At 42.1% G+C, this 22678-nt stretch overlaps 1 protein-coding gene across 3 annotated transcripts; it reads left to right on the top strand.

Annotated features, from left to right (window-relative positions):
* Positions 1 to 1640: 1640 nt before the first annotated feature.
* Positions 1641 to 20727, top strand: TMEM184C (transmembrane protein 184C). Of its 3 annotated transcripts, XM_074993212.1 has the most exons (10): positions 1641 to 1951; positions 5339 to 5469; positions 5571 to 5607; positions 8084 to 8289; positions 12212 to 12286; positions 13499 to 13592; positions 14520 to 14632; positions 15661 to 15760; positions 17186 to 17357; positions 19105 to 20727. In XM_074993212.1, exons 1-10 carry the CDS (start codon positions 1835 to 1837, stop codon positions 19398 to 19400), a joined length of 1341 nt encoding a protein of 446 aa, XP_074849313.1. In that variant the 5' UTR covers positions 1641 to 1834; the 3' UTR covers positions 19401 to 20727. The 3 variants fall into 3 exon arrangements, with proteins under 3 accessions (XP_074849313.1, XP_074849314.1, XP_074849315.1); XM_074993213.1 differs by lacking the exon at positions 12212 to 12286; XM_074993214.1 differs by lacking the exon at positions 1641 to 1951 and having other exon boundaries at positions 5548 to 5607.
* Positions 20728 to 22678: the final 1951 nt, after the last annotated feature.

The raw sequence follows: 22678 nt of genomic DNA, 5'->3' as shown, positions 1-22678 counted from the left end.
AAGTAACTTTAGGCATCTACACTATAGATGGTAGCCAAGTTGGAGTTTTGTGTATTGCAGCGGAACATGAAAAGGGGATTTGGGTGCTGACCTACCTTTCTCAACCCCAGGAGTTGAAACGTAGTTACCTTTTTATTTATCCATTGGTAGGAGGGGGGCTTGCCTCTGCTAGTGATTTTGAACTAAATTGCCTGGATGTTCATTTTCCAGATAGTCTGAAGTGTCTTCTGTTGAGCTTTTTGTGGTGGACATGTACACGGAGAGACTTCCTCCTGGAACCCCCTTACTGTCCGTTTCTACCTTCTGGGCAACAACAGCTCCTACCTCAGTCTTCCACTCTCAGCTTCTCTTTCTTCTTCTTGTGTGAGAAAACCTATGTAAATTATTGAGGGTGCAGTCTATCTTTGGTATTTTAGGTCACATTGTTCCTTAAATCTAGGATGCGGGAGGAAAATCACTACCAGCATTCTCTAGTCCTTGCTTGCCTTCTGACTAAGCAGTCTGACAAATTTTTGATTTCCCTGATTCCCTGTTGTGTTCCAAAATGAAATTCTCTCTCCTAATGCTTAACGGTCAGGATACTGTGCATGTTCTGAAGCACAATACAAAGCTACAATCAAATACAACCAATCCTTTCATATGTAGCTTGAGTGGAACTGTTCATGTAGATAAATACTTGCAGGATTAATCCCTTAGTGCTTTCCCAGCTCCTCTACAACATAGGAAAAAAGTGTCCATGAATTATCAGCAGCAATAAAACAATTTAACGCCAATGTGCTCATCCAGCAATTCCTGCAGTCATTCCAACATGGTCCAATTTGGACTAGAAGGCTGAAAGGTTGGCCATTGCTAGCTAACACCCCTTAAAAAGGCAAACGTAGATCAAGCTGACCTCCCTCAACCGGTTAAACTGCTCAAAGCCTGTCAGAGCTTTAACCCGACCGGCGTCGTACGTGCTTCAGCACCTGCCGTGGTTTCTTGACCAGGGGGTTAGAAGCTGTTAGCCACTCCACACCCTAACCTAGCCAAGGCCACTTAGGCTCTTCACGGGCAGGAGGGAGCACAAGCGACCTGGCCTCCAGCAGGCTGTAGCCCGAGCACGGCCTGGAAGGCAGAGGACCCGAGCACCTCTCGAGCTGGAGCGGTCCCCGCTGCTCACTTAACAGCGTCACCCCGGGAGCCTGCCCTACCCTGCTCTGCTCTGAGCGCGCACTGCCCGCGGAGCCGGACTCGGCCGGATCTGCCCCGTTGCCCAGCAACGGCCATACACTGTCTGGCCAGTGCAGCCGCGCAAGCCACGGCGGATACCAACGCCCTAGCTTGGGACAGACCATTGACTTGAGAGCGGGAGGGGGACACCTACCGAGCCTGTCGCGCAGGGAGGGCAAAAGCACTTATGAACCAATCGCTGTTTCACTGATTAATAGACCCACCCACCACAGGGACTGACGATTTTGCTGCCCAATCAGAGATCGAGAAGGGAGGACTCGGGGAATAATTCGGCACCTGCTGCGAGGCGGTTGCATGAAGACCCGGAAGTGTTGTAGGGCGTAGGGGCGTTAGTGGCGCTGGAAGTAGTTGTTATTTGGGGGGCGTAGCGAGCGTGTGAGGCGGAGGCGGAGGCGGGGTTGGGGTCGGGGTTCGGGCCGCGTCCCGCAGAGGTCGGGACGATGGGTCGAGAGGCCGGCGACTCCCGGCTGCTGGTGTTCCCTCCGCTCGCGCGCTCCAGGCCGGTTCCCAGCCCCTGAGCCCGCCGGGTCGGGCCGGGCCGGGCCCGTGAGTGGGTGGAGTGAGGTTCAAGCCGGCTCCCAGCTGTTCGCTCGCTGCCGGAACCATGCCCTGCACCTGCGGCAACTGGCGGAGATGGATCCGGCCGCTGGTCGTCGTCATCTACGTCGTGGGGCTGCTGGTGGCAGTTCCCCTGTGCCTGTGGGAGCTGCAGAAACTGGAGGTAAGCGGCTCACGAAGCTGCCCCTGAACCGCTGGACTGGGCTGCATGTGTGCGGGGCCTGGCCCTGGGCCTTAAATGAACGAACGAGGCTGTACCAGTAGCGTTGGCTTGTCTGCTTGGCGTACACGCGATAGGCATTCTCCTCTTTGGTAAGCTGGCGTCAACACAGGGTGCTGAGCTTTGAAACCCAAATTAAGGGTCACGCTTTCAGCTGCCGTCAGTAAAACGGCCTATATGACATTGTATCTTTTTTTTTTTCCCCAAGGGCACCAGCTCTGCATCTTGGTAACAGGTATTCTGTTTGTCTTACATTTGTTCCTGCAAGGAATGTAATGTCTTGTTCAAAGCACTCATCGTCAGGCTCATTTCCTCTTCTGTCTTGTAATTAAGCCTAACATTACTTTCATAAATCCAACATCTTTTTTTTTTTTATAAAACTTGCCTGCAGACTTATTGTTTGAGTGATGTCACAGAAAGAAAGTGACATCAGAAAACTCAATTGAACATTCTCAAGGCAAGGCTCAGTGTGAAGTCTAGCTTTCTTAAAAGTCTTATTCGGCCTCGTGCTAATACCAGCTTACTTGAAAAGGACACAGACTCCAGATCTGCTTAAATAAAACTAAAAATTAACATACAGTTTTCTCTTGAGATTATGCCAGTTTTGTGGATTTAAAGATAACCCCCATTATCAAATGAGTGACAGAATGGAAACTCTGGAAACAAAGAGGAAGCCGTGCTAGTCTATACACTATCAAAACAAAAAGCAGTCAAGTAGCACTTTAAAGACTAGCAAAATAGTTTATGAGGTGAGCTTTTGTGGGACAGACCCACTTCTTCAGACCAGAGCCAGACCAGAACAGACTCAATATTTAAGTCTAAATATTAATATTATCAGATGCATCTGATGAAGTGAGTCTGTGCTCACGAAAACTCATGCTCAAAACTTTTCTGTTAGTCTATAAGGTGCCACAGGACCCTTAGTTGTTGTTACAGATCCAGACTACCACGGCTACCCCTCTGATACATAAGATAGGCCGTGTCTACACGTGCCCCAAACTTCGAAATGGCCGCTCAAATGGCCATTTCGAAGTTTACTAATGAAGCGCTGAAATGCATAATGCTTCGAAATTGACGTGGCTTGCTGCCGTGTGGCGCGTCCAGACGGGGCTCCTTTTTGATAGGACCCCGCCTACTTCAAAGTCCCCTTATTCCCATGAGCTCGTGTAGACGTAGCCGTAAACACGTAACTGTAAACAACAAAAGGTGTTTCTCTGTTCTCCTTCAGGGTCGGTATTCTTAGGTGTTAATTTTAACAATAGAGGGTTAAATGTCTATGCATAAGTGATTAAGTTGACTTTTTCTTTTAAAAGTGATGTCATTTGCAGTCAAGCATGGATGGGATTCAGTACAATGTGCTGAAAAAGAAACTGCAGCCCATGGACCAGATCAAGTCCCTTGCTTAACTTGATCTGGCCTAAATATCTCTCTTTTTTTTCCTTCCCCTGTGGGGCTGGAACCACTGGCGCCACTTTGCCTGACTGTGGGAGGAAGCGGGGGTGCTAGGCTGGTCAGCTGTCCATGTAGCCCTTAGGCACAGGATGAGCAATTGGAGAAGCTCTGTGTGTGCTTGCCCCTGCAGCTCACATTCATCCCCCTGTCCTGAACCCACTCGTGCACCATTGTGTATTCATACCTAAAAGTTTTTCTCAAGGTACATTTAGAGTATGTGGAAGATTGATGTGGTCAATCTTCTGAAGTTCGATTTTTGTGCGCTTGGTAGAGGCACATGAAATTGAACTATCTGTGATCGGCCTTTGACTCCTATACTCCTCAGTATCATGAGGAGTAAGGGGGAGTTGATGGGAGACCTTCCACTGTGAAGATGGCTAGGTAAGTAGACTGCAGATAACAAGTGCTAGCTATGCAATTAGTGTAGCTAGAACTGTGTATCTACAGTTGACTTACTGCCTAGTGTAGAACAAGCCTCAGAAATGTTATCTTCCTGTCTACATATTCACTGTGACTGCATTCTCATATCGCCATGCTTCTTAAGCACACTTCACTTTGCTTGGCTTAAGCCTCAGCTTTATTTTGTATCATTGGACAGTAACTTCAAATCTTATGCACCTGAGTTGTACATGAACAGGTATTCAAGGTTTGAAGTTAACTAACACTGCACAACCTTTAGGGTATTGAGGTGGTTCTGTTTGATATGAAAACATCCTGTGGCTGTTATTGAAACAGTAGTTAGATGTATGTGTACTAAAATTTAGCGTTGGGCTTTCAGTGGCTTCATGATTTCAAGCTGTTCTCATTGATCTCGCAAGCAGTGTTAAAACTATTTTTCTAAAAGCATTCTCAAAATTTAGCCCTTGGCCACGCTAAGCTGGTTTGGTTTAATGGTGGGTTTTTTCTTTTAGCTTTATTGAATTATTTTGATTAAATTTAGAGATGTAATCCACCTCAACTGCATTTCTGCCTAAGTTCCATGGACCTCCTGTGTCAAAGATGTCCATCTCCATTTGGAATTTTTTAGGATGTGAAAATGAAAAAAGTTGAAAACTGCTGGTGTCTAGAAACATAGTGGAACTGCATCCACTCATTCTGTGACTAAAGTGCTCACATCTTAATATGTATTTGCTGTACAATAATCATTCATTAAGTGTGGTTGTTAAATTACATAAAAGATTTGTAGTGTTTAACTCAATTGAGTACTATGCTCTTTTATTTCCTTAAAGGATGCAATATATGAAATAAAATATTGTTATTTAGTTGGTCCTTATTGAAACTGGGTTGTTCCGTCTTATTTAGTCTTATATTTTTATATAATACACAATGTAAATAAATGATACAACATGTTGAATACATTTTTCTCTTTCAGTGCTAATCATATTTCACAGGTTAATTTTAACTTCCTTCTCTGTTTCTTTTAATAAAGAACTTTTCAGTTGTTATACATTTAAGTATCTTTAGGCTGGTTGGCATCCTGAACTGCATTTGAAAAAAAGAACCAAAGGGAACTTAATGTGGGATCACTTCCCTGGGGTAATCTCAGAACCCAGCAACTATCTATATTTCTAGTTTTTGGTTTTGTTTTCTCCCATGTATCAGTGTTTGATACTCTTTTTTGGGGTAATTTTCTGTTAACTGATGTTTAATACTTCAAAAAATGTTAAATACGTTCCTTTCACTCTTACAGCTGTTTGCTGAATCCCATCTTACCTTTTATTTGTATGTTCAGTGTGGAATGCTGCTGTATCCTTTAAGGGTTTGCTGCAATTAAAAAACATACTCCAAAGACTGATTTAAAATATTAGTTCTACAAGTACAGTAAGCTACCATTTATTTATGTGTATTTGTGCTGCTCTTCCTTCCCTCCCTTCTAAGGTTGGAATTCATACCAAGGCATGGTTTATTGCTGGAATTTTTGTACTGATGACGATACCTATTTCTCTCTGGGGAATATTGCAACACTTAGTTCATTACACTCAACCTGAATTACAGAAGCCAATAATAAGGTAACACTTTACATAGTCTTTGCTACCAATATTGAATGCCCCATTCCTGGTAATGACAATACATGCAATAATCCTCAGATTTTCTTTTGTCATCATTACAGGATTCTATGGATGGTGCCGATTTACAGCTTAGACAGCGTAAGTGTATTCTTTCTAGTTTCTAGTTCACTGAACTATTGTATTTTTGCTTGTTCTGAGGGACATGGAAGTGAGTACGCTTAACAGAACCAATGTTAATGTGAAATCCTTGCTAACTTGACACCTCCTCAAATGGCCTCTGCACATTCCTCTTTATTGGGTATGTTGCAGTGCAGCTCTAGTTGTGGAATCTTCTTGTAGCAATGACTGCTGGATTTTTGTCATGCACCCTCCTGGTCTTCCCCTCACCATCCTGAGATGAAGGCTGTAAAAGGGGAGTGGTGCTCTGTCCTCCTCCTTTCAACTGCAGCGCCAGATGGGCCAGTAACCTCTCTAGCCCTTTCAGAGATTCTGTGCCTTAGTTATATTAGTTAATTGGTTAGAAGGAGTGCCCCAAATCTTGCTGTACTAGGAGTTTCTAGCAGTTGAAGCTGGTTCCGATACTGAGAACCTGTGAATACTTATCAGGGTTTTTTATTGGCTCCTTTTCCGTGGAGAATAGAAAGCAAGTAGCCTGAGAGCTCACTGAAAGTGTTTTTCTCCATTCCTGTTGTGAAAACAAAATGTGGTATTGGACACAGTGGAGCTTGGGTTTCCGATAAGTATATTGCCCAATACACTGTTTCAGTTAGCAAAGCCAGTCAACGTTTCAAATCCCTTTCAGATGCTAGAGGGTGGTCACAAGAGCTGTTTTAAATTTGTCCTGGTAGTACTTTGTGGTGCATTCAAAGGACTTAATTCTTCAATTTTTTAAATCTGTTTTTAAAAGAGAAATACGGAGGGTCCAAGGAAAGGAGCTAGCTGGGCAAAGATGAGGGAGGAGCCATAGAAGTTAACAGGGATGTTACCGCAAGGGGAATGGTATGCAAAGGAAGTGGTAAAGGAAAATTCCTTTAGATTTTTGCCTGGCATAATACTAAAAATATACTTTAATTCAGTGAGGATTGGGTCCTTGTCAAGACTCTTCAGTTGATGCTCAAAATTTTAGACCTGGTGGTGAGTTTTGAATGAGAAATTGTTTCTCTTCTCCCTCTTTAATTAAATTTTTATCAGAATTCTACAAAAATTAGCCTTTGGGTAAAGGCCAAGTTTAAAATAACTTCAGATGAAATATGAATATTTGAGAGAGCTCATCTGCAAAGAACATTATTTAAATATTGTTAGAGCTTGTTACATGGCTTGTCTGATAGAAATATAGTGTCTCAGCTGTGTAAGAGGTAGTGGGTATCTTTAGAAGTGTGAGTAGTATATTTTTAAACTTTTGTTATGGTCCTACTGAAGCACCGAGGCTGGCAGCCAACTAGGTTGAAATATTGTGAATAAGTCCCAATTAAGGATGGTTCTTTCAAAGACACAGTTGCATAATTTTTAGTCTAAACCTGTGTCTGGGTTGCTTATAACTTTCTGAAACTCCTTACACGTGGAATTCATCTGATAGTAAGATTTCTTCCTTAGGTTAAAATGAAGTCTTTAATGTGTAATTATGGGGTGTCTGTGGGGAAATAAACTTTTCACTGTAACACAAAAAAAAAAAAAAAAAAAAAAAATTGCAACTGTTCTTTAAGAACTCCAGACCTGAAACATGAAAGTAGAAAATTGAAACTTCCATGGAAGTAGCCTTTACTCTAAAGTGCTTGCATATATATGGGGAAATCGTTTTTTGATAGAGTGGTGAACTTCTGTAAACTGAACTTTGGTCATATAATATAAAATGCTACTGGTGTGTAGTACTTCCTAAAACAGTGAAAGGTAGGCTGTACTATGAATGTATACATACAAATTCTAAGTCCTCTTTGTTACTGAAGAACAATTGGTGTTCTTTTCCATTTGTTTGGGGGACTGTTATTCCTAGCAAATGTTACTGTGCTATACTGCTTACTGTTGGGCAAGAAGAGGGGTAAGGAAATCACAAGTACTTTTTCTGACTCTCACTGGCTGGCTTTAATCACAAAAAGAGCTTGAAAGTGCAACAATTAATCACTGGACTGGGACTCAGATCTGGATTCCGTGTGCTAACTCTTCCCGTCTGTGATTTTAGGCAAGCTGCTTAATCTGTATCTGCATTTCCTATATGTAAAATGGGGGCAGTGCAACTTCTCCCATGGTCCTTGGAATAAATCAGTATTGTGGGTCTCTCAGACAAGTTGTTCTCTAGACAGGAAATTCTAAGCTCTGATGGAGGTGTTGGGTAACAGAAGTAGGATTCCAGTACTATCTGGCCAAATAGTACCAGATTATGGAATGAAAATGTGCAACTTTAACACTGTCTCCCTTGTGTAGCGTACACCTTTCAATTACTTTGACCTACTGTTGTTTATGTAATTTTCTGCAACCTTAAAAATTCAAAGACACTATGCATAGTTATATCAGGTATACTGTCCTTAGAAGTAATTTATGTGAAAAGCAGTCAGTCCATACTTGGTTCATTTGCTTTTATTTGAATGCAATTTTTTAATGTTTCCATGTTTTCTTATAGTGGATAGCTTTGAAGTATCCCAACATTGCAATATATGTGGATACCTGTAGGGAATGCTATGAAGCATACGTCATCTACAATTTTATGGTATTCCTTTCAAATTATTTAACCAACCGGTACCCAAATCTGGTATTAATCATAGAAGCCAAAGATCAGCAGAGACATCTACCTCCCCTTTGTTGTTGTCCATCATGGGCTATGGGAGAGTAAGTACGTTATCGTATCTTTATATTAATATCTTCAATGTTTAATGCCGTGTTCTTTGCAGAAAATATGGATGCTCATGTTTAGTGCTATAGCTGATGCTGTCTAGTTAAGTCAATTTGCAATGTGCACACAGAACAGATCATTTCAGCTTAATTTCAGAAGTGGTAAACTAAAGTGGTTGTGGAATGTTTTTCAAATAGCTGTTTTTGGGGAAAAAAAGGGGTTTTTAGGTGATAAACTAATTAACTTGTATAACACTAAAAGACTTCTTTATTTTCCAATAATAGGTATGAAAGCAACATTCAACATGGAGAACAGGTGCTTCTCTTGAATTTTTCTTTTTGAGGCACGCTGTTTTCCTGTAGGATGCTGGAACAGGGGCCAAATCCTATTACAGTAAACCTTTGAAATATGCGGCTTCAGCCTGTGTGTAACTCACTTTAACGTGAGTTAAGCACAACTTGAGGCTGCTCTGCGGATGTCAGTCGGCCTGCCTGGCTACATGCAGCTGCGGGCAGCTAGACGGGCTAAGAGCTCCTTCTACCTGCCTTCCCCCAATGGTGCTGCTGTTAGGCTGGCAGCCCTGCCACTCGGGGAAGGCAGGGACAAGCAGCCAAGAAACGGACCAGCCTTGGTGGGCTGTTCAGTTTCCTGGGTCTGGGAGGGGCAGGAAGCTGGGAACCAGGCGGCAGCCTGGCTCCCAGCTCCCTTCTGCTTGCAGAGCCAGGAAACTGAGTGGGGCAGCAGCCCTAGTCAGTTTTCTGGCTCAAAGGAACAGAGGGGAGCTAGGAGCCAGGCTGCCCCTAGTTCCTAGCTCCCCTCCACTGGCTGGAGCCAGGAAAATGACCCAGGCTGCTGGCTGGGTCAGTTTTCAAGCTCTGCAAGGGGAGGGGAGCCGGGGGCCAGGCTGCTTCCTGGTTTCCACTCCCCGCCCCTTTCAGGACCCAGGAAACTGACAAACTCTGCATAACCAGTTTGAGTTATGCAGGGGTTGCAGGAGGAGTGCAGCCACCGCATAACTTGAGGGTTTACTGTACTGCAGACTAACTCATGCAATGTAGCTCCACTGACTTCACTTCAACAGTTAACGTGAATAAAATGAGTAGGATTTGGCCCCCTGATCATATCTGTAGCTGCTTCATTGATTGATTATGCCCCCTTCCTTGTGTTGTGTTGTGGTGTTTTGATAGTGGATTATCACGAGTTTTTTCAGAATGACCTTGTTTTATGACTGAGAAATCAAAAGCAAATGTTTTGACGTTGTTAGTGAAATTATTCTATAATACATGAGAAATATAACCCTGTTGTGCTATGTAAAGATAGGGTTTTTAAGGCTGAAGGAATGATCAGTGCTCTGTTGAGTGAAACATCAGGTTTTTAAGGCTGCAGCAAAGAAAGAATCGGTGTTTTGTAGAATGAAACAAAGCAATCTGCTTATCCGTATTCCATAATCCAGTGGTTCTCAACTAATACTGATAGTATCCCTGGAGAGGATGCTGAGGTCTTCCAGGAGGTACATCAATTCATCTAGATATTTGCCTAGTTTTACAACAGGAAAAAAAAATCATTAGCAAAGTACAAATTAAAATTTCATAGGCAATGATTTTTTTTTTTTGGCCTACCCTGCATACAATACGTGAAATGTAAGTACAATTTTTGTATTCTAGTTGATGTATCTATAATGGTAAAATAAGCATGAGTTATTTTTCAGTAATAGTGACGCTTTTGTATTTTACGTTGTGTGGCTTTTTAAGGTAAGTAGAACTTGGGAGCTCACGAGAGAAATCAGACTCCTGAAAAGGGGTATAGTAGTCTGGAAAGGTTGATAGTCACTTCCATAATATAATACAGGATGGCATGACAGAGGCGTAGTGAGCTAAATCTCATGACTTTAATATTGATGTAGAGAGAGAGAGCTTTTTCAGAAAGGGGAGGCCAGAAGAATATATGCAATGTTCAGAGGGAGGCAGACAAGCAGAGTCTCTGTATAAAGATAAAAAGGGGTTAAAACTGGTGATGTGGTACAAATCTACTGTAGATCTTCAGATCAGGAAGAAGAGGTGAATGAAGCATTAGCTACAATGTAGTCAGTTGAAAATGTAGTGTGGCAAAGCATAACGTTTCTCGTAAGTCCTTGGAATGTAATGGACATTTGTGGTCGTGAACTGCTAGATTTCAAGATTCTAAGAAAATGAAGGAATGAGGGCTGGAGGAAAAAACCGTAGACTTGAAAAGCAGACTTTAAGAAACTCAGAACTGAGAGATAAGATCCCATGGGAAGACAGTCTAAGGGAGGAAATTGTATAGGAGACTTGACAGTTCCAAAAAGTGACTGTAATAAAATGACTGGCTAGATAGTAATCCCCCAAGATACACAAGGGTTGCGTTCCACACAACCCATGTGTACCCTGAAATATGCGTAAGTTGGGGGCTTGGAGGGGGTTGGAGTATGGTAGGGGGGCACAGGGGGTTAAGCCTGGGGTGGATTAGGGCTGCAGGTGAGGGTGGGGGGTGGAGTTCAGCTGGGTCTGCAGGGATTGGGGCCAGGGTGGGGGGGTTTGGAGCTGGGATGCATGGCGGAGGCTGGAGCCAGGGCGTGCCAGCTCTGTTCCCCTTGACAGTGGGATCTCCCCCCCCCCCCCCCCAACACCTTGGCAGCTGCCTGGGGCTGGAGCTTCCGGGGTCCCCCTCCAATCCAGCTAATGTGAGATATGTGCATGTAAAATGCGCATATCTCAAGGGTTTGCTGTATTCTAGTAATGTTAAAAAAGATATATGGTTATATAGTGAATCATATATTGAATGATCGACAATGTGATGCATCTGTGAAAAAGACAAATATTGTGTGGTCTGTTGATGGAAGTGCTGTATATAAGGTAATTGTCCTACTCAACTGTGTACTAGGGAGGGCTCAGCTGGAGTACTGAGTCAAGATTTGGGCACCACGCTTTGGGATAGATGTGGACAAGTGGGTGAGAGTCCAGAGCGAGAAACAAAAATGATAGTGTTTAGAAAACTTGACCAATGAGGAAAAGGTGTGTGTTTTGTTTTTTTTAAGAGTATTGCTAATCTGGAGGAAAGAAGACTCGGAGATAATCTAAGTGTTTTTTTAAATTGCTTTGGGGGTGTTATGAGAAAATGATCAATTGTTTTTTCCTTGTCCCTTGAAGGTAGGGCAAAAGTGATGGGCTTAGTCTGTAGGAAGAGATAAGGTTGGATATTAAACATTCTAACTAATGAGAATAGTTAAGCTCTGGTATATGTTTTCAGGGAAGCTTCCAGAATCCCCATGATTGGAAGTTTTTTGAACACCGGTTGGTCAACCAGTCAGGGATGGCCTAAGTTTACTTAGGCCTCTCACCATTCAAGGGTCTGGACTATTTGATTTCTTGATGGCTTTCCCAGCCTTGTATTTCCATGATTCTGTTAATTGCTGCATAATGGTTGGTACAGATTGTACCTTTTTTAATTTGCAACTCTCTTTCAGCATGATTTTAATTAGCTGTACAACCATTTGTCATGGGTGTGACCAAATTTTCTGTGGTCCCATAAAGATTGCTTACAGTCACCACTCCTGGTTCTCAGTGCTCTGTGCTATTATGTAGCTGTAATTTAGCCCTAAATATCTTCTAAGAGCCCAGTATGCCATGGAAGTGTTGTCAATATGCTAAAAAATATTAACCTCCCATCCTCTGGCAAATTCTCTCATCTGGCACTGGTCAGGTCCCATGGGTGCTGCATGAGAGTTCAACCTCTATGATATTTGGGCTAATTACTGAAACAGTCTAGGAGCAGATTAACTTTAAGCATAGCTTGAAGTAAAGCTTTTTTTTTTAAATTACTGAAAATGCCAGGGACAGGAATTTTTCCATAGTTAATGTTTGTTATATTTCTTAAGTGATAAATTCTGTTTGTTTGCAGAGTTTTATTATTTAGATGTAAACTAGGCGTGTTGCAGTACACTGTTGTCAGACCGTTTACCACCATTATTGCTCTGTAAGTATACCCATAAAGACTTGATGTTGTTGTCTTTTAGAATATAATCTGTGAGCTACAGTGGAAAAAACTCTTTACACAGTTGGTTTTTATATTTGAATTGATTAAAATATAACTTTTGTTTTGCTATGTTGTAAGTGGAGCAGAAGCTGACTTGACTATGTCAACTTCTGATTTTCTTTTGACTTATGGTTACCTTTTCTTCAGCTGGGGTAATGAATATTTAACTTTTCATCCAGAAGGAATTAACATATAAAATCCCCTATAAAAATGCTGAATTGAAGTCTTAAGAATGGGTAGACTTTTTCTACTTCCTCTTGCTTTATCACAAACGAGTATTTCTCAGTCAGATTACATGTCAGTCATTGAAGGTGGCTTAACCTTTACATGCAAGCAATTTGACTGTGTGCCCTCCTGGAGTTCTGAAATAATTTTAAATTCCAGATATAGTCATAAAATTACATCACCTTTAAAAACTGTTATCTTTGAAGTGTTAGGTTTCACATGGTGACAAATGGGAGCTCTTGCTATATTGTTGAATCCATTGGAGGTGGAAATGTGCATTTCGGTTCAGGTCTCCTGTATGGGTCTCAAAAAATTTTTATCGTGTACCAGAGGAAGATATAAAATAACGTGGTAGGGACAGTGGCCAGGTAACAAGCCTACCTCCCCCAGTTTGCTGCTTCTATGGAAAAGTAGTTTGTTGGGATTTTCTTTTAACTGTTGTTCTTGGTGAGGGAGCAGGTGAAGCCTCAGTCTTTACCCTTTTGCCAATTTAACTCTTAATTTTTTTTCTTTTGCCAAGCATAAGCAATATCACAACTCTTGTTCAGTTTAAAGTTGATTCATATTTGAACAGTTAACGTCATATTGGCTAGAAGTTTAACCTTCTTTAAATGCAAATAAATTCTGCAAAATAGATAAATAAAAATTGACTACTGAAGTACATGTTCCTCACAAGCAAAAAAAGAATGCTTTTTCCATATCTGAAGACACAGTTCTTTTCCACTGTATAAGTCCTACCATAAACTTTGCTATGGTATGCACATTTTTAGAAGTTACTTTTTTCACTTCTGTACAGGCTCTGAGAACTGGTATTTACGAAACATAAGTTTTACATTCTGACCTTTGATCAGTGGGATACAAGTTTTTAGTAACACTTTTAGAAAATTGGTTTTCTTGTGCAATGGTTAATACCAAACTTTCTTCCAGAATCTGTGAGTTGGTGGGTATATATGATGAAGGAAACTTTAGTTTCAAAAATGCTTGGACTTATCTGGTTATCCTTAACAACATGTCACAAGTGGTGAGTATCAAGAATGTATCTTTTTGTATTTTATTTACAGTGAAATTTTAAAGGACTGTCAGGCTATCCTGACACTTTTTAGTTCTAATTTAAAATATCAATTCAGATTGAACCTCTCTTGTCTGGCAACATCTGGAATCTGGCATGATTTTAGTCAGCTGAATGACCACTTTTAGGGGTGTGGGCAAGTTTCTTGTAGTCCCATAAAGTTTGTTAACAGACATCAGTCATTGCTCTCAGTGTTCTGTGCTGTTACTTAGCTGTAATTTTACCTGTAAATTTCTTTTAAGAGCCCAGTAAGCAGCAGAAGTGTTGGTAATGTTGCAAAACAATACTGACCCCTCCCCCTCATGGTCTAGCAATTTTTTTTATTCAGCGCTGATCAAGTCCCGGAGGCACTGGACTAAAGAAGTTCAACTTGTAATAGTAGTAATTAGGGTTTTGAGAAGAACTTATCTTTTAAATCCTCACTACATGCATAATAGAAGGCTAAAATGTCATTCTTTAGTTTTTGCTTTCTTATATATTTTCTACAGAAGTGTTTTAATGTGGTTAGGTGGAGAGAGAGAACTTAAAAGGCTTAGTCGTTTAGTAAGATAATATATTCTCATTTCTAGGTCTCTGGTTCAAGTCCAGGCTGTCTCTAGTCATTGCAAATCATTTGCAGCTGTTTTCTCCGTCCAGTTTAAATGAAATAATTTGTACTTATTCCAATATGATATATCTTAAAGAGGGTAGTCTTTAAAACGATAAAGTAGAAGTTCTAAAATCCCTGAAAGAAAACCTCTAGCCTGCTTAACTTTTTTCTTGAATTGTACAGGAGCATATTTCACATAATAGAACACTTGCTTTAAAACAACGCAGTTCACAAAGTAAACATAAGAATTTTAAAACTGTAAAAAGTTAACAATTTTGCTTTTCCTTTAGTTTGCTATGTATTGCCTTGTGCTGTTTTATAAAGTCCTGCGTGAAGAGCTGAACCCAATCCAGCCTGTTGGCAAATTTCTTTGTGTGAAGATGGTAGTTTTTGTTTCCTTCTGGTAAGTAAAACATTTAATCCAGTATTTGTTTCAGTGCTTCTCACAGTAGAAACAATGCTAGGAATGTTCAGGTCACTGACGTATGCAGCCTTTGCTCTGGGTGACCTAAACCTCTGACTGCCAGAAACTAGGACTGGAGAATAAGGGATGCTTTGCTCACAATGGTTGTTCTGTTTAAACCACAAAAATCATCTACTCGAGTTAAAATTAGAATTACCGTCTATAAATTAGTGTAAAGACAAGCACACGTGTTTAAAAGAAATATAAAATATTTAGGCAAAGTTTGTATTGAGGGAAACTGAGAATCGTTACATTTTATTCAGTCTACAAAACTTAATTTCCTAATTGTTAGGATGGTTTGTGATCTCTTGTATTTCAAACCTTATACATAACTCTGTATGTTAGTCAACTGATTAATACGAGTGTTAAGTCACATAAGGTTAACAAATAATTTGTTCCATTTGTGAGATACAATGTATTCTAGTGCAGAGGTACTGAACCTGGGACTCTGGGAAGCTTTGCTTTTGTATAGACCAGGGGTCAGCAACCCCTGGCACAGGTGTGAAGATGGGCGTGTGAGCTGACTTTCATTGACATGTGAGGTGGGAGCTTAGCCCTGCCTGCCCCTTCTCCCTCATGTAGCTGGTAGCTTGTGCAAATCCCCGCTGCCTGTGGATTAACAAAAGACCAGCTAATGCTACCAACCACTACCCAATATAAATGTCTGCGTGTTCATTTCATTATTAATGAAGCTGTTTAATTAGGACTGTTAGTGACTTTAAAAAGTATCAATGGTACCAGGACCCGACGTAGAAGTCAAAAGATGGAATTTTGACATTGCCTTGGAAAGGTTTCTGACCCCTCTTCCACTGTTCTACTGCATGAACCATGTTAAATTTTGCTAATTTGTGCCTGTTTCCTCTGTTTTTTGTCTCATCTGTTTAGATTGTAAGTTTCTTAATATTTAGAAATGTTTGTACAATGTATAATGGGACCTTTAAATGCTATAATACAAATAATTTTTGTAGGCAAGCTGTACTTATAGCATTGCTGGTGAAAATTGGTGTTATTTCTGAAAAACGCACTTGGGAATGGCAAAGTGTGGAAGCTGTGGCCACCGGCCTACAAGTAAGTACAAACAGCTGCTGTTTACAGGGAACTGGTAGAGGGTTAAAGAGAATATTTTGGAGTGAAAATTATAAACAGGATTGCATGTTCATAGAAACTCTTGTTTTCAGTGAGAGACACTAGATATCTGTGTATTGGATAGTATTGTAAGTAAGCTTGAATGAGTGCTGAAAAATGTTACTCAGCACTTTGTCACATGTAATATAGAAATATATATTTCAGTTAAATTGCCCCACCTGAGTTTTTTTTGCACATAAATGACATACATTTTTGAATGTCTGATCACAAGAGATTCATTGCTGAGTTTCCACTTCCAGCAAGTCAGGCTAGGCGCATGAATGCCACAATAAGGTGACCATCCATTCCCTTTTTATCGGAACAGTCCCTTAGTTAAGCTGTCTCACAGGTGTCTCAACTTAAGAAAATAGGCAAATTGTTCCTTATTTTGCAGGGCTGTTGTTCCCTGGCACCTTGTGTCTCGGGGTAGCAGCCTCCCCTGCCAGGGAGCTCCTCTGCTGGGTGGCTTCCCTGTTCCCTGGAGCGCTACACCTTATGGCAGCAGCTCCTCCACTGGCTGGCTGCCCCATTCCCCAGCACCCCACAGTGGCAACCCCTACTGCCAGCGAACTCCATCGTGGGGTGACTGCCTTGTTCTCTGGTGCCCTACACTTAGGGAAGGCAGCTCCTGCTGCCAAGAAGCCCTTCCACAGGTTGACTGCCTCGTTCCCTAGCCTCCCGTGCCTCAGAGAGGCAGCTCCCGCTTCATTCCCTGATTTCCCTCTCCCTCCCCTGCTGGGAGGCTTTGGAACGCGCCCCCCCCCCCCCCCCACCACCATGGGATTCTGGAGCCCATGTTCTCCACTCCCCTTTGTCCTTGGTGCCTCCCCATCCCTAGTGCCCTGCACTACCTAAACCACAGCCACTTACCCTACATCTCACGCCCTGCTTCCTGGTCCCCACTCCAAAAAGTGGCTGCTTAGATGGGTTATGTCCGTCAGCAGTGGAGAGTGGTTTCTGGATGCCAGATACACTCAGCGACTCTGAGGCACCAGGGATGGGGGCTCTGTGCCCTGGAGCAGCAGCTCCCATTGCCAAGGAGCCCTGACAAGGGACAGCAGCCTCGCCCCCATCCCTAGAGGCTAGTATCCCGTATTTGCCATAGGGCAGTGTGGTCACCATAGTCACAAAGTGCCAAGTTGGAACAGACTGTAGTAAGCATGGTTGTCCAGATAATCTGCCAAACTCAAGGGAACTCTTGAAGTGCTGCTGGTGCATAAGGAGTAGTTATTTGATGCCCCAAAGCATCAGTTTTCCAGAACTGAACGAGTTCCTGCTTGTCTTGCTCTGGAAAGAGATCTAGAAATGCATATTTTGTCATGGTGATATTCTTGCAAGACTAGACATGTCTTTCTCTCCTTGTTGCAGGATTTTATTATCTGTGTGGAAATGTTTCTTGCTGCTATTGCTCATCACTACAGTTTTTCCTATAAACCTTATGTCCAAGAAGCTGAAGAAGGATCATGCTTCGATTCCTTTCTTGCAATGTGGGATATTTCTGATCTTAGGGCAGATATATCTGAACAGGTTCGAAATGTTGGTAAGTATAGTAGTAGACTGATGCATCGGTTTTATAAAATACTAGCAGATGTACCTGGTGTTGCTCAGCTCTTTAACTGAAGTAATTTTTTGAAAATAAATGAAAAATATACAATGAGGAAAAATGAAGGCTGGAGTGAGGGTTCATGGTGCTATGGCAGCAGTTCCTTCCACTGGACCAGGGCAACACTCCCTGGCCAGTGGCCTGTCCTGAGGGAACTGGGGGCTGTAGCCTGTTGGGGTGGGGCAGCATTCTGCAGGCTAACCCTGGCCCTCCAGTTCATCACCTCCCCCCTGCCAGCACTGCACTGGTTTGGGGAGAGGCTTCACTTTAGGAGCTACCCCTGGGTCTCCAGCAGTCCCCCTCCATCCTGTAGCCCATTTGGTGAGGTTCTCCAGGGGCTGGACAAGCTCACCTCCAGTGCCCCCTGTGGTCTGCAGGCTGTAGGGTCTGCCCCTCCCTCCTTACCTCCTGGCTTATAGTCTGTTGAGGTGGAATCAAGACTCTTGGGGCTGCCCCCAGTCTCCAGTGGCCCCAATTCAGCATGGAGGCTGTTGGAGCTGCCTCTGTGAGGATCCTTCTCCCCTGCAGCCTTGCAGGGTTGTCAGGGGTGGGATGGGGAGGGGGGCTCCACAGGCAGCCCAACCCTCCAGTAGCCTCCCCACAGCCTGCAGGCTGTCTGGAGAGGGCCAGGCTGCAGGGGCTGTCCCCCCTCGGGCTGTCCCATCTCCAGCAGCTCCTCTTCTCCCCCCCACACTCCTCCACATGGTGTGCAGCCTGTCTGGTAGGGGCGAGGTTCTGGGGCTGCCCCAAATCTCCAGTATCCCCTCCTGTGGCCTGCAGGTAGTTTTGGGAATTCCCCTCCTCCAGCAGCCCCTCTGTGGCCTGTAGGCTGTCCAGGGAGATGAGGGACAAGCTCTGGGTTTGAGCGAGAGGAACTACTTACCTGGTCTTTGTGTTAGGCAAGATGGAGGAGCACAGCCCTTCTGGTCTCTCTGTGATGCAGCTGCCCCAGTGTTCATTCTCAGTATCATGTCGTTCCTCACTGTGCCCCTCCCTTTCACCTCACTCCTCTCTCTGCCCCCGCTTTTTCCATGTTCCAGGAAATCCCTAGGATTTCCGGCATTTCCCACTTTCTAGGCACAACCAAACCTTGACCTTGGTTTAAGTTTAGAGTAAGAGGAAGCTGCATACCAAATTTTGGGGTCATGGCTTTTAAGGTTTAAGAGAAGTTGAACAAACCTAGCACCAATAGACTCTAAAATTATAGAGAAATATTGGTGTTCTATATTGTAATTATAACTGCAATATTTGAGCACCTTGCATGTAAATTTGATAGCAATACTGAAGGCTTTAGTAAATGTGATGGAGTTTTTGTCTCTTCTCCTTCGGATTAATGCTGTTGGGCAACATTGTTTGTGTTTTGGTTTCTCTTACTTTGTTTTGAGTATGTGTTGGGTTTTTTTTGGGCGGGGGGAAGGGGGGTGAGGAGGAAAGATAGAGATGAATATTTAGTGGCATGTTTTATTTCTGCTTCTTTGAGGCAGTTTTTTTTTCTCCCCCCCCCCCCCCCCCGACTTTTTAATATTGCTGATTAAGCCTCCCATCTTCCATTTCTGGTATGTTAAAACAAAGACCAGTTTCATGTGTAGCACTCTTACGGTTTTGTACTAAATATCTATAAAGCACCTAGCACACAGATGGAGCTATAAAACACTAATACTTTTTTAATTGGGCACAACTTTAGGAAGGACAGTTTTGGGCCAACCAAGGAAAATATTTTTTGCTGAGAATCATGAACAAAATGAACATACAAGTTTACTGTCTTCATCTACTCAAGACCCAATTTCTGATGCTGCATCTATGCCATCTTCACCCATGAGTGGTCACTACCAGGGTTTTGGACACACAGTGACACCTCTGACTACGCCTACAACAGCCAAAGTATCTGATGGCATTTATAACACTATTGCTGCAGAAGAGAATGAGGATTCCCTTGTTCCAGGGCATAATACAACTGAAAAGACTTTGGATAAAAGTTAAGCCCATCTCCACCTGAGTGTGCTAAGGAATCTGTTCTGTGCTTTCCTATCACATTGTTTCATGAGGACGTATTCCATTGCTCTTGAAGGGGTTCTCAGTAGTTGGACAAACTGAAGCATGTCTCTCAAACGGGAACAAAGTAAGTGATTTGGAATCTCAGTTTCAAATACTGAACTTGTTTAAATTCTGTAGTGGATTTGAGTATCTAATGCATCAGTTGAATATAAAATATGGACAGTTTTAATTTTCGGCACAGATTAAGAATCCATTTCTTCAGAGCAAATAAATTTAGGAACCTATATATAGTACCTAATATAAAAAAAAAAAAAAGTGATAGATTGGGATTAAGCTGCTGTCTGTTAGCATTAAAGAGTAAATGAATACTCTTGCTCTTCAAATATGTGGGATATAGATTGCACTAACTGGGAGACTTACGCTAAGCTTACCCAATACATTTGGGAGTAATGCGTGGCAGGAATATAAAAATACATTCTAATCACAAATCTAGGCTAGTAGTTTACATTTTGCCCTCATTTTCTGTCCCCAAAATGGGAATAAAACTTATTTCCCATACATAGTGGTAAGAATAACTGCTGCTTGTGAAGTGTCAAATGAATAACATTTCATAAGTTGATGGAGAAACTGAGTTCTGTACTTGGAACTGCTGCAGTAAACCTACATGATTCTCTTAAATCTTGCACATGTCAAAATAGGGTATTTCCCTATTTTCTACTTTTTGTTTGGTTGTGCTGTTGTCATACGCCCCTGTAAAGCCCAGGTTCAAATTCAGCAGCAAAGTTGCCACACGTTGGGAGGAAAACAAAGGTGGAATCAAGTAGCTAGTGTAATACTGAGGATAGTTAACATTGCCGACTTTCCATAAAAATACTGGCATTTACGTCAAGAGTTCTTTAGGACTCTCGCAAATCTGAGGAACCCTGGGGGCCGTATGTTTTTCTTTCCCAACATCAAATTTGCCTTTGCATTGCATGCTTGCAATTTGACATTTACATAGAGGAAAGAAAAATGAAACTGCATAAATGCTTTTTACAGTGGTATCTGCAACATTCCACCAAAAAGTACTTGTAGCTTTTTTCCAGCATTGATATCCTTTACAGAAGAGATTTTTAATTAACTTCTTACTGTTACAGTAAGTGCTTTTTGCAGTACTAGTGTTATGTAAATATTTTGCCTTATTCACTAGGCTGCGTATTTTATAGCCGAAGTGGAGTATGTACTTAATGTATTTGAAGTTGGTAGAAAAGAGAGAGAATCACACTTTCAATATGTTGATTTATTGTAAATATGCAAATAAAGATTTTATTTAAATGTGTGCATGGTCTGTTGTATTTGATTTATTTCTGTAACCTAGTTAAGGAGTCTTGGATATAGGGAAAATACAAAAAAAAAGTCTTAATTCCAAACACTTATTCAGTGGTTTTGGGCCTGTTGTGGGGAGAGTTTTGGAAACAAGATGCACCTGGATTTAGTTAGTAAACAGAATACCTACCTGCTTTTCTGTTTTGAATTTATTCATAACACCTCCCAGGAGCCTTCTGATGTTAAACTCATATTTTAAAAAATACTTTCATAGATCGTTTAGCTTACACCTATTATGTAGCAAAGATGAAATAACTGGAGTGCTAAAGACCAAATTCACTCCCCAACCCTATTCTGAACCTCATCTTTATCTGCCTAAAGGCCTGATTTGGGATGGGATTTGTAAGTATCCCAAATGTTAACCAACTCATACTGTTTAGCAGAGAAAAGTATATTCTGGAAGTTCATGCCTTTCCAAGTGAATGCCTTTCTGGCAGCCCCCTTCCCTGCCCAGTGCACACTCTGGCAATTTTGAGTTGACTAGCATAAGTGATACTAGCAAAGTTGGCATCTGGAAGATAGTTACAAAGGCCTGGCCAGGCAGACTGGAGGAAAAGCAGTTTTGATCTGTTCATATGTTGTTTTACCGGGGTGTACAGGTTGTGTAAGGAAGTAGAGAATCAAGATTTCCAAATTTAACTTCCTGTTTTATTTCTGGAGAGCTGAGAATGACTTAGGTTTTTTGTTGTCTTGGTATGTTCTGTATTTCCCCTGAATTATGGGCTTTCTTTTTTACCCTTTGAATATTTTCTCCCCTGGGAGGAGAATAAGAAAAGTTACTGAGCCAAAACCTCAGAGACGAAGGGCAGGCCTACACTAAAGGATAAGTCCGTCTAAGCTATGCAATTTGAGTTACCGTCTCATAGGAGAATGCAAGCTAGACCTCAGATTTACAGCAGACAAAGACCATCCTCTTTTTCCAGTGTGTATCCGGAGTACCATAGTAAAACAGGCAATGTGTTCCAAAGAGGATCTTTGGCCTCTGTTCAAGGCAGGCTACTTCAAAGCAAACCTGTGGACACCTTGATCAAGAGTCATTTTACAGACTGAAGGACATTTACTCTTTGCCACCACTCAAATTTTTTTCAGGAGTATGGAACCCACTCCATCAGACCACAGTGATGATTCCTAGACATCATGGGGGATATTCCTTGTAGGTCAGTTCCCTCTCTATCCCTAATTCCATTCCCTGTGCAAACATATCACGAGAGCATTGGTGCAAGAGCTGAAGTCAGTTCTACAGCTTCGAGCACTGGAGGAAATCCCTCTGCAGTATTCAGGGAAGGGTTGTTATTAGAAATATTTTCTAATGCTGAAGAATAAAGGAGTATAGTAATTAATTGTGCACTTGAAGGAAAATCAATGCCTTCTCTTATTGTCCCTGCATAGACTGCCCTTGCTGAGACTTTTACCCAATCTCAAGTACTCCCATCAAGGAGTAAACCTGGGCCTCCACTTCTATTTGAAAGACAACTCCACTGCTGAACTCTGTGTCCAACCAGTTCTGAAGCAGAAGCCACTATAGTGGGTACTGCTATAGCAAACTAGCCACATTCTGAAAATATTTATTGTTCAAGCCAACTGGCCAAATAGCATCTTGGACACCACAGATATAACTGATCTCATGGCTGGGCCCTTGGATTGCACTCTTCTGGTAGCCAGCCATCACTCTTAGCAGGCCCAATGGACTGTCACCTGCATGAGTTCTAGTTTGGGAATCTATAGACAGTGGCAATATGCAGTGAAATACAGAAAGGGGAGGGCAGTGACTTGACCATACTATTCTTCTGTCCACCAAGGGGAACCTTGAACAATGACAGCTTCTTATGTTAACCCTACTGACACTGGTGAAGATCAAACTAATTGTATCTTTCCCCTGCACAGCCTAAACAGGCACC

The sequence above is a fragment of the Carettochelys insculpta genome, chromosome 4, assembly GCF_033958435.1.
Source record: "Carettochelys insculpta isolate YL-2023 chromosome 4, ASM3395843v1, whole genome shotgun sequence".
NCBI lineage: Eukaryota > Metazoa > Chordata > Testudines > Carettochelyidae > Carettochelys > Carettochelys insculpta.
This window is presented reverse-complemented; position numbering and strand designations above follow the sequence as displayed.